The sequence below is a fragment of the Epinephelus moara genome, chromosome 17 (genome assembly GCF_006386435.1).
Source record: "Epinephelus moara isolate mb chromosome 17, YSFRI_EMoa_1.0, whole genome shotgun sequence".
NCBI classification, from domain to species: domain Eukaryota; kingdom Metazoa; phylum Chordata; class Actinopteri; order Perciformes; family Serranidae; genus Epinephelus; species Epinephelus moara.
The window spans coordinates 10,896,667-10,909,957 of record NC_065522.1 but is presented as its reverse complement, the minus strand read 5'-3'; the positions used below and the strand labels follow the sequence as shown (position 1 = coordinate 10,909,957).

At 40.5% G+C, this 13,291-nt stretch overlaps 2 protein-coding genes across 2 annotated transcripts; one reads left to right on the top strand and one right to left on the bottom strand.

Annotated features, from left to right (window-relative positions):
• On the top strand, positions 1-3,295 carry LOC126404680 (uncharacterized). Its single transcript, XM_050068056.1, has 5 exons — positions 1-4; positions 221-823; positions 2,831-2,953; positions 3,051-3,073; positions 3,176-3,295. Exons 1-5 carry the CDS (start codon positions 1-3, stop codon positions 3,293-3,295), a joined length of 873 nt encoding a protein of 290 aa, XP_049924013.1.
• A 5,155-nt stretch (positions 3,296-8,450) lies between these two features.
• LOC126404071 (uncharacterized) lies at positions 8,451-10,580 on the bottom strand. The gene is made up of 3 exons (XM_050067040.1): positions 10,549-10,580; positions 10,085-10,450; positions 8,451-9,017 (listed from the first exon to the last, which is right to left on the bottom strand). The coding sequence occupies exons 1-3, from the start codon at positions 10,577-10,579 to the stop codon at positions 8,575-8,577; spliced, it is 840 nt and encodes a 279-aa protein (XP_049922997.1). The 5' UTR covers position 10,580; the 3' UTR covers positions 8,451-8,574.
• Positions 10,581-13,291: the final 2,711 nt, after the last annotated feature.

The following is a 13,291-nucleotide window of genomic DNA, read 5'->3' as shown; positions in this document are numbered from 1 at the left end:
ATGGGTAAGTTGTGCTTTTTATTGCCTGTTGTTTACTTTAAACTAAAACCATATGTTTGCTTCTAACATGTTTTATGCATTTATACAGACTAGTATTAATTGTCTGTTTTTTTTTTCATTTGCTCCTCAGCTCATATGGCATCTTTCGAACAATCCTCATTACATTTTTCAGTTCATGTTGGAGAAAGTGTGACTTTGCCATGTGTCTGTGACGATGCAGCAGCAGTGATGTTTTACTGGTACAAGCAAACTCTGGGACAGAAACCAAAGCTGATGTCTACATTCTACAGACATAACGATTACGGCACTTTTAATGATGAGTTTATCAACAATCGACGTTTCTCATTGGATACTAAAAACCAGAAATATCACTTAAAGATTTCAGATCTGCAGATTTCAGACTCAGCTACTTATTACTGCGTAGGGAGCAATCTGTATGACTTTGAATTTTGCAACGGAGCTACTGTCAGTGTAAAAGGTTCAGGTTTGAATGTCCCAGCTTTGGTCCATCAGTCAGCGTCTGAGACCATCCGGCCAGGAGGCTCTGTGACTCTGAACTGTACAGTACACACTGGGAGCTGTGATGATGGAGAACACAGTGTTTACTGGTTCAAATACTCTGAAGAGTCTCATCCAGGACTCATTTACAGCCATGGAGGCAGGAATGATCAGTGTGAGAGGAAAGCCAACACACAAACACACACCTGTGTCTACAACCTGCCGATGAAGAGCCTGAATCGTTCACACAACGGGACCTACTACTGTGCTGTTGCCTCATGTGGACACATACTGTTTGGAGATGGGGCCAAGCTGGACTTTGAACGTAAGTAACTTTCTAGCAAGGGTTGTCTCATTTGATAAACAGTAATGATAACTCCCTATAGGATAGATTTGTATTGTTTGTCTTTTTAAGTACAATACGCACATCCCAATAGGAATTACTGGTCATTGTGATCTTTACATCTGCCTATACCATGAAGAGATCCCTCTTGGGCACAACTCCACAGTGGGAGGTCAAAATCTACAGTCCTTGCTCATGTAAATCTGTATTCCATAGTTTAGCCCAAGCTAATATGAGGCTTCAGTATACCGTGGATCTGTTTGCTATTGTACATTTCTGCAAAACCATGGAGTATGTAAATATTACCATGCTACATTTGCAGATTTCATACATATAAGTGTTTCTAAAGTGAAATAGTATATGGACGGACTTGTTATCAGGAGGTGGAGGGGATGGTGGATGATGGGTAACCTATGTGAGACCAACAAGGAGAAAGTGACCCATCGCTGCAGTTGTTTTTTTTGCCAAAACATCACTGCATTTCCAGATGAGATTTTGCCACGAAAAGCTGGTATTTTAAGCCAAAGCATGATCTTTTCCTAACCATAACCAAGCAGTTTTTGTGCCTACACCTAACTACACATTAACCACAGCACTGTTGAAATGTACAGACATGTTTCTTTTTGGTACATTATAACATACAAAAGTTACGTATACATGGTTTGCAGAAATGTACAATGCCAACATTTGTTCACCCAATTGGTATAAGTAATATTTCTGGTGTTGCATCTTGGCAATGTACACTACTCTACAGAGTATCTCTTAACCACAGCTCAGCAAGAAAAAAATTCCATGATACTGGAAGATAAACAAGGAATTGGTCCCCTATTTACAACAGTCATGCTAGGAAGGATACTTTAGTGGCCAATATGTCTTTCAATTGGCATATGGTATCCTAGTCACTTTGGAAGAGATCTCCTTATGGACAGAGAGAACAAATTGCAGGGCACAAAGGAGGTCTGGACACTGTTAAAAGTGTGTTCAGACCAAACGCAAAGGGAATTTTTAACAGGGCGAGTTTACATACAAAGTCGATGCAAAGACGCAACAGACACAAATTCACTCCAGGCAACGCAAATAGAGTAGTTGAAATGTTTCAACTTGAACGAAAAATTTGCTCACTATGACTCACCATCAGTACTGTATAGACACAGAACAAAGTTCTGAAAATGTGTATTTCTTACTTGCTCCCAGCTATAGGTTGTACTTTACCATGAACCAACATAGCAATAAAGTTAGCGTTAGCTGCCTTCCCCAGTTAGTTATTACATGTGTTAGCACAGCTAGCGTGCCTGGCATACTTGTTTGGCTTACTATTTACCAGTGGCCGTAATTTGGCAAGTGATACGAGACGAAAACTCGTACACCTCCAGACTGAAAATAAATTGCTTGTTTCTCTTTTTCTCTTTTCTATGCTACATATTCATCTACAAGGTCATCCTGGGGCTAACATTCTTTGTCTTGCTTATTAAGTATTTTTGCCTCTTTGTGTGCACACTTGGTTTCTCTGCAGAAAGAGCAAATGACAACGACCGATAACCTTTTTAGTGTGCAAATGGACATATCAGTATCGTTTCAATATACACTCAAAATCCAAGCCTATCCTTTAATCCAGTGGTTACCAACTGGTAGGTCATGGATCCATCCCGAAGGACCGTAATTGACTTGCAAATTTGTCAAGTTTGTAAAAAAAAAACACTATATTTTGAACTACAGTGAATTTTGAGGACAGAGTTTTTATTCTGAAGTGTTGTTTCCTGCTGTAGAGTGAGTGACTAACAGACAGCCACTGAACAGAGATGGCAAACTAACTCGATGACATGGCCAAACGCAAGTTTGACGCTGCATAAACTTAACTGTGACCTTGAACAAATGATTAAGGAGGACTCTAGATGCCGTGGCTGGACCGGTTGGGAACCACTGCTTTAATCTATACTGAGAAAAGAAGAGAAACTTCTAAAATGTCTTCTGATGTTCGTCTCTCTACAGATGAGGTGGACTCTCCTGTCTTGGTGTATTTCTTGAGTGCAGCTTTGACATTCACCACCATCCTGGTTGTTATACTGGCTCTGTTAGTGCACAAGATGAAGCACAGAACCTGCCAATGTACAGGTAACTGTTAGTCCTTAAAGCTGATAGCAGGTATTGACTTGAGTGTATAGGCTGTTGCATTTGAGTAACATGACTTTCATTTGTGTAACATTCTCAGAGACCTCTGCTCCAAATACAGCGGTAAGTTTCATTTTCAGAAGTGATTAATCTGCAGGGCGTACATGTCTCTCTTGTGCTGTATCTCTTGTAATTGTGATTAAACCTTTTATATTTCATTACCAGTCATGTCAAGATGCAGACAACCTTCATTACGCTGCTTTAAGGAATCACAACGTCAACAGATCAAGAAGACAGAGGGACAACACTGCGACTGAATGTGTGTACTCCAGTGTAAAGCAATAGAGCTGGACATGTGTCTGTGCTTTGTTTCTGTGTCCCAAGACATTGTTGTAAGCGTCATTTCAGCAGATTCAATAAATATAAAGTCTTGCCTTGCAATAAAAACTCCTCCACTTTAAAAAGGCTGTCTTCTGTCAGAGGGTTTTACTGATCGCTGTCATTATACAGTTTGTTGGTACATTTAAAAAAAAAAAAAAAAACTACAGTCACACCTCTGCAGCGCAGTTCCCACAGTTCTAACCAGCCCTGCATCACTGACATCACGTGCGCAGTATGCACATGCATGAGGCCGAAGTCACCACAGAACATTCTTTGTAGTTTATTGTTCATGCTGCCACAAACATGGAGATACAAGAAGCTCTTTGCAGTTGACAGTAAAGAGAGATCTCAGACCCTGTCTTGTCTTTGTCTTTGTGGTTTCAAGCAGGATGTCTCTACATCAGTGCTTCTCTGTTCTTCTCCCCACACAGACTGAGGTGGGTTGTGTGAGAAGCATTACTCCATAGTGTTACCATGTGTGTTCTTCCCCTGACATGATACAACAAGATGGAAAAAGACAACAAATATATGCAACAAGGCTTAAGCTGCAAGCGTGATGCGTAATATACACTGCAACAATAGTTTATCACATTTCACCACCCCACTGCACCCCTGTGTGCACTGTAATGCACATAAAGCTAGCATAGTATCACCTTCCTAAGCTAAATAAGACAGAACCACAGCTAAAAACAAAAACATATGATTGGTCGATAAGTGTCAGGTGTGTGTTTGTAGCTTCATGTCAGTGGCTTCTATTGAAAATAACTTGTAGCCGTCGTGTGAGCACAACGTCACTTAGGTAGACGGAAAGATGCCGCAATGTTACTGCATTGATCATTCATTCAAATAGGAACAACACCAATTTGTACATTAACCAGGAGTGATGACAAGATGCTATTGAGGTGCATTGTGGGATGTGTAGGAATGTGATACACATGATTTGTCTTGTCTCTACAACCCGGACTCACTCCGAAGTTGTTGAAAGCCGGTGCTTGGTCAGTGACTTTCGGCGCAAGATACTAACGAAAAAAGACATTCTTTCACGTTGACATGATATGCAGCCGGTTGCCATTATTGTGTAACAGCTCCCAGCGGCGTCAGGGGGAAACGCATAAGGACAGCAACGAAAGTTAAGGCAGAAGAAGTCCGAGTTGGACAGGCGGGAGGGGTGGTGGATGGGTCCAACGACCACTGACTTTTTCCTGTGTGACTGTAAAGCCAAACCCTGTTCTTTTTACCAAAAGAAGAAGAAAAATAACTTCAATTTGTGGTGTTGTACTGACATTGTGTGTTTATTTTGAAAGAGACTGTATGCAATCTGTACATTTCCTGTGAAAACTAAAGTGTATTTTGAAAAAACAGGCAGATCTTGACAAGGCGTCCCAGAAGTCAGCAACAAATGCACCCAGGGTACCTTGCAAGTCATATCTTGATGTAGAAATGATGTGGACCAAATGTCAATATGTGGTGAGGTCATAGTGAGAATGCGTTGGACATTACAGGAGGCATTTTAGCTGAATTGTAGTGTAGGTTAGAGGTCAGATTCTCTGCCCGAGCCTGAACCCGACCCGACCCATAGGCTAGGTTGGGCCATAATTTCCCGCCACTATCCTCGGGCTCGGACAGGTCGGATTCCTCATAATAGACCTAGGCTGTGGAACCAACTACTTATCACACCTGTGGGGTGGGGCCGCGCGTGTCAGCTTGTGTCAGCTTCATCTAGTGTACCAAGTGCAGCACGATGCTGGTATATGTCAACAAAAAGACGGGGACCTCGACACTTAAAAGGCACATGACGAAGGCTTGGCATGGGAAGAAAGACGAGAGCCAGCCTTCAATGTCCACGTTCGTATCCTTAAAAAAAAAGTCGGGTTTAAACCGGGCTCTGGCTCGTAATTACAGTTAAAGGGACGGGCCGGGCTCGGACAGAACATGCACGGGCTCGGGTGGGGTCGGGCTGGATTTTTTGGGCCCGATCTAAGCTCTAGCGTAGGTTCCCAAATATTCAAGGTAAGTGTTGGGCACCGGACAGAAGAATAAACATATTCCTAAAACTGTCACTTTAAAAATAATAATGTAACCTGTAAACCGTCTTGCAGTGGGATCATCCCAGCTGCAATACAGCAATCTGCAACTTAAAATGAGTGTGGGTCAGGGGTTTTAAGTTGGGGGGTTATGGCCCTTTCCCTTCTTCCAGTGTCCTTGCTCAGACCACACCATCTACAAACCTGGCCTTCATTTTGATCTCAGCTACACACCTGTAAAGTTTTGTGTTTCTTGTTGACAAAATCTGTCCACAGACAGAAAGACATATAAATTCTCAAACAGGCCTCAGAGATAGTTCCCACTACAGTAGGAGCCACCCCACCTGGACCACAAGATCAATGTTCAAGCAGGAGATGGTGTGTGAGCTGTGATTGTGTTAATGTGTTCACGGTGTATATGTTTGGGTGGCTTTACTGTCCAATGAAAAAGGTAAGGTGGAGTGAAAAAATAGGAAGAGGAAAGGACGGAAAGAAAGGAAAAAGACTTATCTCAACTTGGGGAGGTCCAACAATGCCAGGGACGCCCACAGCCACATCCGAGCAGGCCACAGAGGTAGCTGAACATGTGTCATGCAATTATCCAGGGATCAGTACGCTTCCAGCAGCACAATGATGCCCAGAGAAGTTGAGGAAATCCAGCTGGCTCTTGGAACAACTGCCACTTAGTTTACATAATGTTGTTATTTTTATTTTATTTTTTTAGTAAAAATTACCAGAAACTGGATTAAACTTTGAATGATCTCTTTCTTTAGTCACTCTTCTTCTGTTCTCCTCCATGCTTCTTCCTGTGGTAGGTGTTTCCCCTTCCCCCACCTCACAGGTGTGTCTCATTTATCACTTTCCCCACCCTCTTTTCCTGCCAAGGTTGAAAAGGGCTATTCTCCACTTTTTCTATCCCCCTTTCTACCACAGTTGTCCAAACACGCCAAGTGATGGGTCACATTTTACATGCGCTTTACTCACAACTGCCCCCTGAAGAATAATTTCAAACTTTGAGTCTTTTTTTTCTTCCGTTTTCATTGTGTATATGGCTCTGAGCACGGCTAAAACGCAGGTGCCCGACACTCAATACTGTGCCTGAATGCACCTTGTGCAGACACTGGAAGATGATTGAAGCTGCTGCTGCTACTGCTTAAGGTCAAGACATCCATGCCACTGCTGCAGGTTTCCCACAAGATATTTATTTATTTAGTTTTAAGCATAGCAACGTATTAGTTTCTGTGATGATATATTCTTTCTTAGAACATTTGCTTCTCTTTCACTTCTATGGCTGCTTGTAATAGAATATCCCATCATGCTGCTGGTGTTAATTGTCCTCTCATCCCTTCAGATCTGTGAAGACCTCTAACAGAGACAGACCTCTCAAGTATAATGATGATGGCCAAGTGCATTTTATCATGCACTATTTTATGGCCTTTGTTTGTTTCTTTTTGTTTACAATTTCAGTTTTATACCTTTAAAATCAAGTCCGAATGTTTCTCACTCCGACTTCGTCACATATTAACGTTTGGTCATGGACTTTCCATGTCCAGATACTGTGCAAATTACCCTGGGTCATTGGTTGTTGACGTTCTGGGATGCTGTGTGAAGTTCAGCCTGTTACATGAATTGTATTTTTCCAAAATACACTTAAGTTTTCACAGGAAATGTACCATTTACATACAGTCTCTTTCAAAATCAAAACTACACTGGCTCCCTGTTCAGTACCGGATTGATTACAAAATCCTTCTGCTCACCTTCAAAGCCCTCCGCAACCTAACCCCTACCCTATCTCCTGACCATCCCCACCTCTCGCCTTTGCACCATGGGTGCCAGGGCTTTCAGCTGCACTGCCCCCAGGCTCTGGAACTCCCTACCTCCACACGTTCAACAGTCCGACAGCATAACATCCTTCAAATCCCGTCTCAAAAGCCACCTGTTCAGAATGGCCTGTGCACTTTGCCATTGACTGTACCCTTTGCATATTTTATGCTCTGTACAGTGACCTTGGGTGTTTTGAAAGGCGCCTTTTAAATGAAATGTAAAATGTATTGCGTTTTGCCAAACAAACACACGTAGTTAGATTTAGGCAACAAAAACGAAGAACAGGGTTTGGCTTTACGCGAACACCTCCCTTCTCTGTGAAAGTTGGTGGTTGTTGGACCCATGCACCACCCCTATTGCCCGACCTACTGGGGACAGTCATCGCCTTAACTTTTGTTCTTGTCCCGCCACGTTTTACCCTGACGCCACTGGGTACAGTAAAACTATAAAGGCGACCGGCCGCATATCATGCCAACATCTTTCGGCGGTGTCTGACACCGGAAGTCGCTGCCCAAGCGTCGGATTTCGATGACTTTGGAGTGAGACCGTGTTGAGTTGATGTCCTTTTTTAAATTTTTATTATTTTTCTTTTATCGTTTTGTAATTTTTGTTCATTTTTTTTTTTGTGTATAGCACTTTAAATCTCCTCATGTTACTGCTCTCTAGTGATTGATTGGCTGAGATATATATATGTGGATGCATAGGATTGGTCACATGCATGCATTTTTTATTTTTTTCTACTTTTTCAATTTCAAATGAACCTATTTAAATGATGTGTGCAATATGTTTCTTGATGACCCTGATGAAGGCCACAAGCCGAAACGCGTCGGTCAATAAAGTTTCTTTTCCATACCACAAGTGTTGCTGGAGCTCTTTTATATTGTGTTCATACGAAGGTGGTTTCAAGCAGGATGTCCTCATTTAACTCCCCCACTTAAACTTTCAGTGGATCACAGGAACCTATTTTTGTGATCGAACTACAGTACATGTTTAGCAGCAGCAGTTCATTGATGTTCCACAACACAGTGTGTTTCTCTGTGTTAAACCACACACAGCTTCTGAGCTATACATCACAGAGGTTATGCAGCTACCGCAGTGGTTAGATAAACCTGAACAGAGTTTACGGGCTGATTAGTCAATATATTCAATGCCTTCTCACCACTTTGATGCGACTTGATTTTATTTTTGGGTTACAAATGTATTGTGTACTGTTAATCATACCACCACCTGCAATGATTTTGTCAGAGTTGCTTTTATTAAGAAAAGTATAATACAGCCAAACAACAAAATTATGTGATTTTTATTCAACACTTTTTGTCGTAATATAAACATTAATTGTAACAGTGATTCTGAGCTAAGTGAACATCTGAGCCAAACTCTGCATGAATAAAGATTTCACCTCCTCTTACTGATGTAAACCCAGAAACAAATCGTCACAAGGAAGAAGAGAATCCCAGTTCTGATGATGGAGAGCCAGACTAAGATTGTCATCGATGCCATTTGGTCTTCAGCGTCACCTTTGACGAGCAGCTTGCTTCCATTACCAAACAGCACCTCCCCGCAGGAGGCCACAGCACAGATGTAGGTTCCAGCATCAGAGGAGCTCAGGTTCACTTTCTGCAACTGGTAGACACACGAAGGAGACTCTGGCGTGGAGGCAGGTTTGCACTGGTCCCCGTGTGTGTAAAGGATTCCTTGGCGATGGCCATGTCTGAACCAGTAAACACTGTGTTCTCCATCACAGCTCCCAGTGTGGATGGTACAGTTCAGAGTCACCGAGCCTCCTGGCTCGATGGCCTCCAATGCTGGCCCCTGGACTATTTCCTTGAGTTTGGCTCCTACAATTCACAAAAAAAGGGTTGTCTTTATTTGATTCTTGGAGACATATAGTTTATTTAATACAGACAAGGATTAGGGCCACACTGAAAAATGAATAAAATCTGATTTTGATTTTTAAGTTTGAAAAAAAGGCAGAACATTACAGAAATAACGTTGTAATTTAATTAACAAAAGTAATTGTATATCACATTATTAAACAGATTTAATTTGGATTTTTTCCCCCTGATATTACACCTTTATTCCTGAAAATAGTATTACTTTATTCTCATTACATTATGACTTCATATCGGCAATATTACAGTTTTTTCTCAAAATTACAACTGTATTCTCCCAATATTATTATAGACTTACAAATGTACTTTATATATTGGCTTTTTTCTTGAAATAGTATGACTTTATGGTCATTAAATTACATCTTTATTCTTGTAACATTACAACTTTTTTTGTATTATGACTTGAATTTTTTTTTTCAATGTTTACCTTATCTTCCTTCATCATCTAGGGCCCTTAATTGTTCTTTTTTTCTCTTCAGTATTTAATATGAGTATTAGCCTCTTTTTTAAAATCAGTAATTTCCTTTGAAATCATATAAAAACTGATGAACATTATATTTTAAATGTGAGAGAAGGGTAGGGGACGAGAACAGAGTTACGCTCTTATACTTAGATTGTATGCTCTCTTTTATTTAGTACATTTACATTTTCATTTACATTCATTTACATTCATTTACATTTATTTTATCTAATTTTAAATTATTATTTCTTTCATTTGAAAAAAAATCTCTTTTGCTTTTTAACAGCCTATTTTTGATGTTATTCTAATCACATGATGTAGTCTAATCTTCTACATTGTCTGTTTTAGTTCTATTAACTTATTATTTCAAAACTCTCTTATTTAAACTGAAATGAGCATTGACATAACAATATATGATCATTCTTTTTCTGCGATTTCACTTATACTTCAGGTGATCAAATAAACTTTGAATAAGATTATTTGGAAAGCAAATCTCCAGCATCTTCTGCATTTCATTTTATGTCAAAGCCAATGAAAAATAAAAACACACTACCTTTGACACTTAGAAAGACCCCCTCTCCAAATTCCACTATGTTGGAGTGTGAGCTTCCACAGAAGTACGTTGCAGAATCTGAGAAGTGGACGTCAGTGATGTGTAAATGATTCAACCCTTCCTCCCTTTCCACGGAGAAACGAGGGTTCTTCTCCATCCAGGGGAACACTTTGGATGGTTTGTCATACTTGTAGACAGTAGACAGGAGCTCAGGTCCACCTCCTAAGGTTTGTCGGTACCAGGAGAAGTGCATCGCCACTTGGCTGTCATAGAAGCAATGTAAAGTCACATTGTCCCCAACACTGGTGGTTATAACCCCAGTGTCCTGTGTGACTGCAGCCGACTGGATCACTGCCGACAGATAAACTACGGCCAAATAGAGATCATGTTTTAGAAAAATCAACTAAATATTTAATTTTTAGCTTTCATTAGAATCTAAATATAATTTATATCGAGAGACTTACATACTCCACAGAGGCTCATACACAGGTGCATCGTCTCAGACATCTCAAGAACTGAATGTTTTGAGCAAAAGCACAGACAGCATCTTAGAAATGGGGTTACATTTGATTGGTTGTTAACAGGGTCAAACTGTGTCACACCTCAGACATCCGTCTCACCGTCACCCTCCCTCCCAAAGCCACTTCATATTTTATTGTGAGCCGGCCAAATAAAATTTTTTTTTAGTCTTTATGAGATTTTTTCTCTCCTGTAGGAGAATCATGTTATTTGTGGAGGAAGGTAAATTAAAAAAAAACAACAAAAAAAAACAACAGGAAAAGTGTTTGTTTTGGGGTTTTTTTTTGTATACAGTAAGAGTGGCTTTGAAGCTTCACAAAACACTAGTCCATATCCACTGAGTGCACAGTTGCCCACGTACAGTTTCACATGGTGTGTGTTTGGGATACAGGTCACAGGAAATTGCAGATTAAATAGTCAACTGAACCAATTAAGAAGAGCAATGTATTCAGACAGAGTTTTAGTGAATTTGATAGGATTGCTTTATTGAAAGTACAGTAGTACCATTGCCAATAGTGGGATAGTTAGTGGGCTAAAACTGTACATTAGTAGTTGAGGTAACACGTTGAAAGGCAGATAGTTAAAGTGTTTATATGTTGTATTGACTTAAAAGTGGGGCGCACTGNCTAGCGCCCCCATTTTGTTTGATGGGGTCAATAATGGAGGAGTCCCCTCAGATCATGTGTGGTCATATGCCTACAAAGTTGCGTGGTGATCGGTGAAACCCTTGAGATGTTATACACCTTTATGTGATGAGCCACGCCCTCCGCAATATTCATTGCCTTATAGAAGCTCAGTTTTAGTAAGTTTTCCAACTTTTGCCAAGAGGGAACTTTAGATATTGGTCCCTAGATTATAACAGACACACAGACCCACTGACAGAGTTTTTGTCATTATATAGTAAGATTAATTTTGCTCCCATTCCAACGATTGTTTTTGTTTATTTTTTATTTCTAATGAATATTTTGTGACCATGGATGGATTACTTAACGGGCCTACAGGCCCAGGGGCCCAAAGTGTCAGTGGACCCCACTGGCCTTGACCTGCAAAATGTTACTCAAATTACCAGGAACAGACTCAAAATGACCACGAAGAGATGCAACAATACTACAAAAAGGGGCAAAACAACTACAAAGAGACACAAGACGACTATGAAGTGGCAGAAATATGACCAAACAAGATATAAAATTACCCAAAGAGACAAAATTATCTCAATATGACATGAAATTACCTCAAAGGACCCAAACAACCACAAAGAGACACAAAACAACCATAAGGAGACACAAAATGAATACAAAGCTGTAGAAAATGGCCAAAGTAAACACAAAATTACCTCAAAGGGACACAACTTTACCTTGATAAGACACAAAATTAATTTAAAGAGACCCAAACTACTACAAAAGACATAAAACAACCACAAAGAGACACAAATCCACCACAAAGTCTCTATGTCTTGGGTGAGGTGATGGGGCCCTGTGCATATCTGTGCCCGTGGGCCCAATGTCTTCCAATGTCTCATTATCCACCCATGTAGATAATGAGAAAACTCTTCTATATATCTTCTCTATGAATACACAGATGTTTTTTTTAATTTAAAAGTTTAAATGCTGGGCACAGCATGTCCTGAAAAGTCCATTCTCGGTGTATGTGAACTGGATGTTGCGATTTTTCTTATCACACTGGTGTAAGTTATATGTTGGACCATGATTAGCTTCCAGACTAGATGTGATGTCACAACATTCTGCTCATATAAGTCTTAAACTGAGATTTAAGGTGAGCACACAGAAACTTTCCTCTGCATGACAAATGTGAAAAAACAACATCTAGAGGTTGAGTTCAGAGTACTTTTGGCAGTGGGAAAGAAATTGTTTTCAGGGCAGGATATTTTGGCAGACAGAGATCTGTAGGGCCTCCTAGAGGAGACAAGTTGAACATATGTTTTGGGCAGGAGTGAACTGATTATGCAAGAAGAGGAAGAATGGCAGTTTGGTGGTCTACACCCCACCTCTGTCACTGTGTTTTGTATTTCACTGACACAACACAGAGTTTGTGGCAATACATCTCTAGCGCCATCATGCTGACTACTGGTGTCCCTCAGGGCTACATACTTGGCCCAGTGCTATTCCAGTGTTAACAGTACTGTAGCTTCAGTCATATTATTAAAGTAATACTTTACCTGCAAATTGTCCATTTGTATAGCAATTACTCACCACGTGTTACCTTGAATTTGAATAATCCAAGTCTCATTTATCCAGTGGAAGTGGAAGTACATGCATTTTTTCAAACGCAACAACTGACATCACGTTAGTACAAACAGTCACATGAACGGCTGTCACCAAGACAAATGACCGTAGGTTGCAGGATGGGTCAGATTTTGTTTGCTTTCTATGCACCTTGGGGTTCAACTTCAAACTTAATATGGATTAATAACAACAAGCTTATATTATGCGTATCTGACTATCTGAGCTGCCGTATCAGACTGAAAGATCAGATGATCATATCCGTTATGACGGCTGTATAAAACTCTAAACACGGCAAAAGGAGTGTTACTTTTGCCATCTGAAACTCTTTGATGCATGTTTTGTCTCAGCTGCATCGGGCACAGATATTCGGAGGTGAAAGATTTGAGCTTCCTTGTATGATGTATTCAACACCCCGCCCCTTTCAAATGAAAGCCCCTTTACAGTG

Excerpts from the sequence above, each read along its gene's own strand:
- LOC126404680 (XM_050068056.1), top strand. Across the intron at positions 824-2,830 it reads GGCCAAGCTGGACTTTGAAC|ATGAGGTGGACTCTCCTGTC; the intron begins GTAAGTAACTTT and ends GTCTCTCTACAG. Across the intron at positions 3,074-3,175 it reads CCTCTGCTCCAAATACAGCG|TCATGTCAAGATGCAGACAA; the intron begins GTAAGTTTCATT and ends TTTCATTACCAG.
- LOC126404071 (XM_050067040.1), bottom strand. The coding sequence starts at position 10,579 with ATGCACCTGTGTATGAGCCTCTGTGGAGTAT. Across the intron at positions 10,451-10,548 it reads TATGAGCCTCTGTGGAGTAT|TTTATCTGTCGGCAGTGATC; the intron begins GTAAGTCTCTCG and ends ATTTGGCCGTAG. Across the intron at positions 9,018-10,084 it reads GGTCTTTCTAAGTGTCAAAG|GAGCCAAACTCAAGGAAATA; the intron begins GTAGTGTGTTTT and ends TGTGAATTGTAG.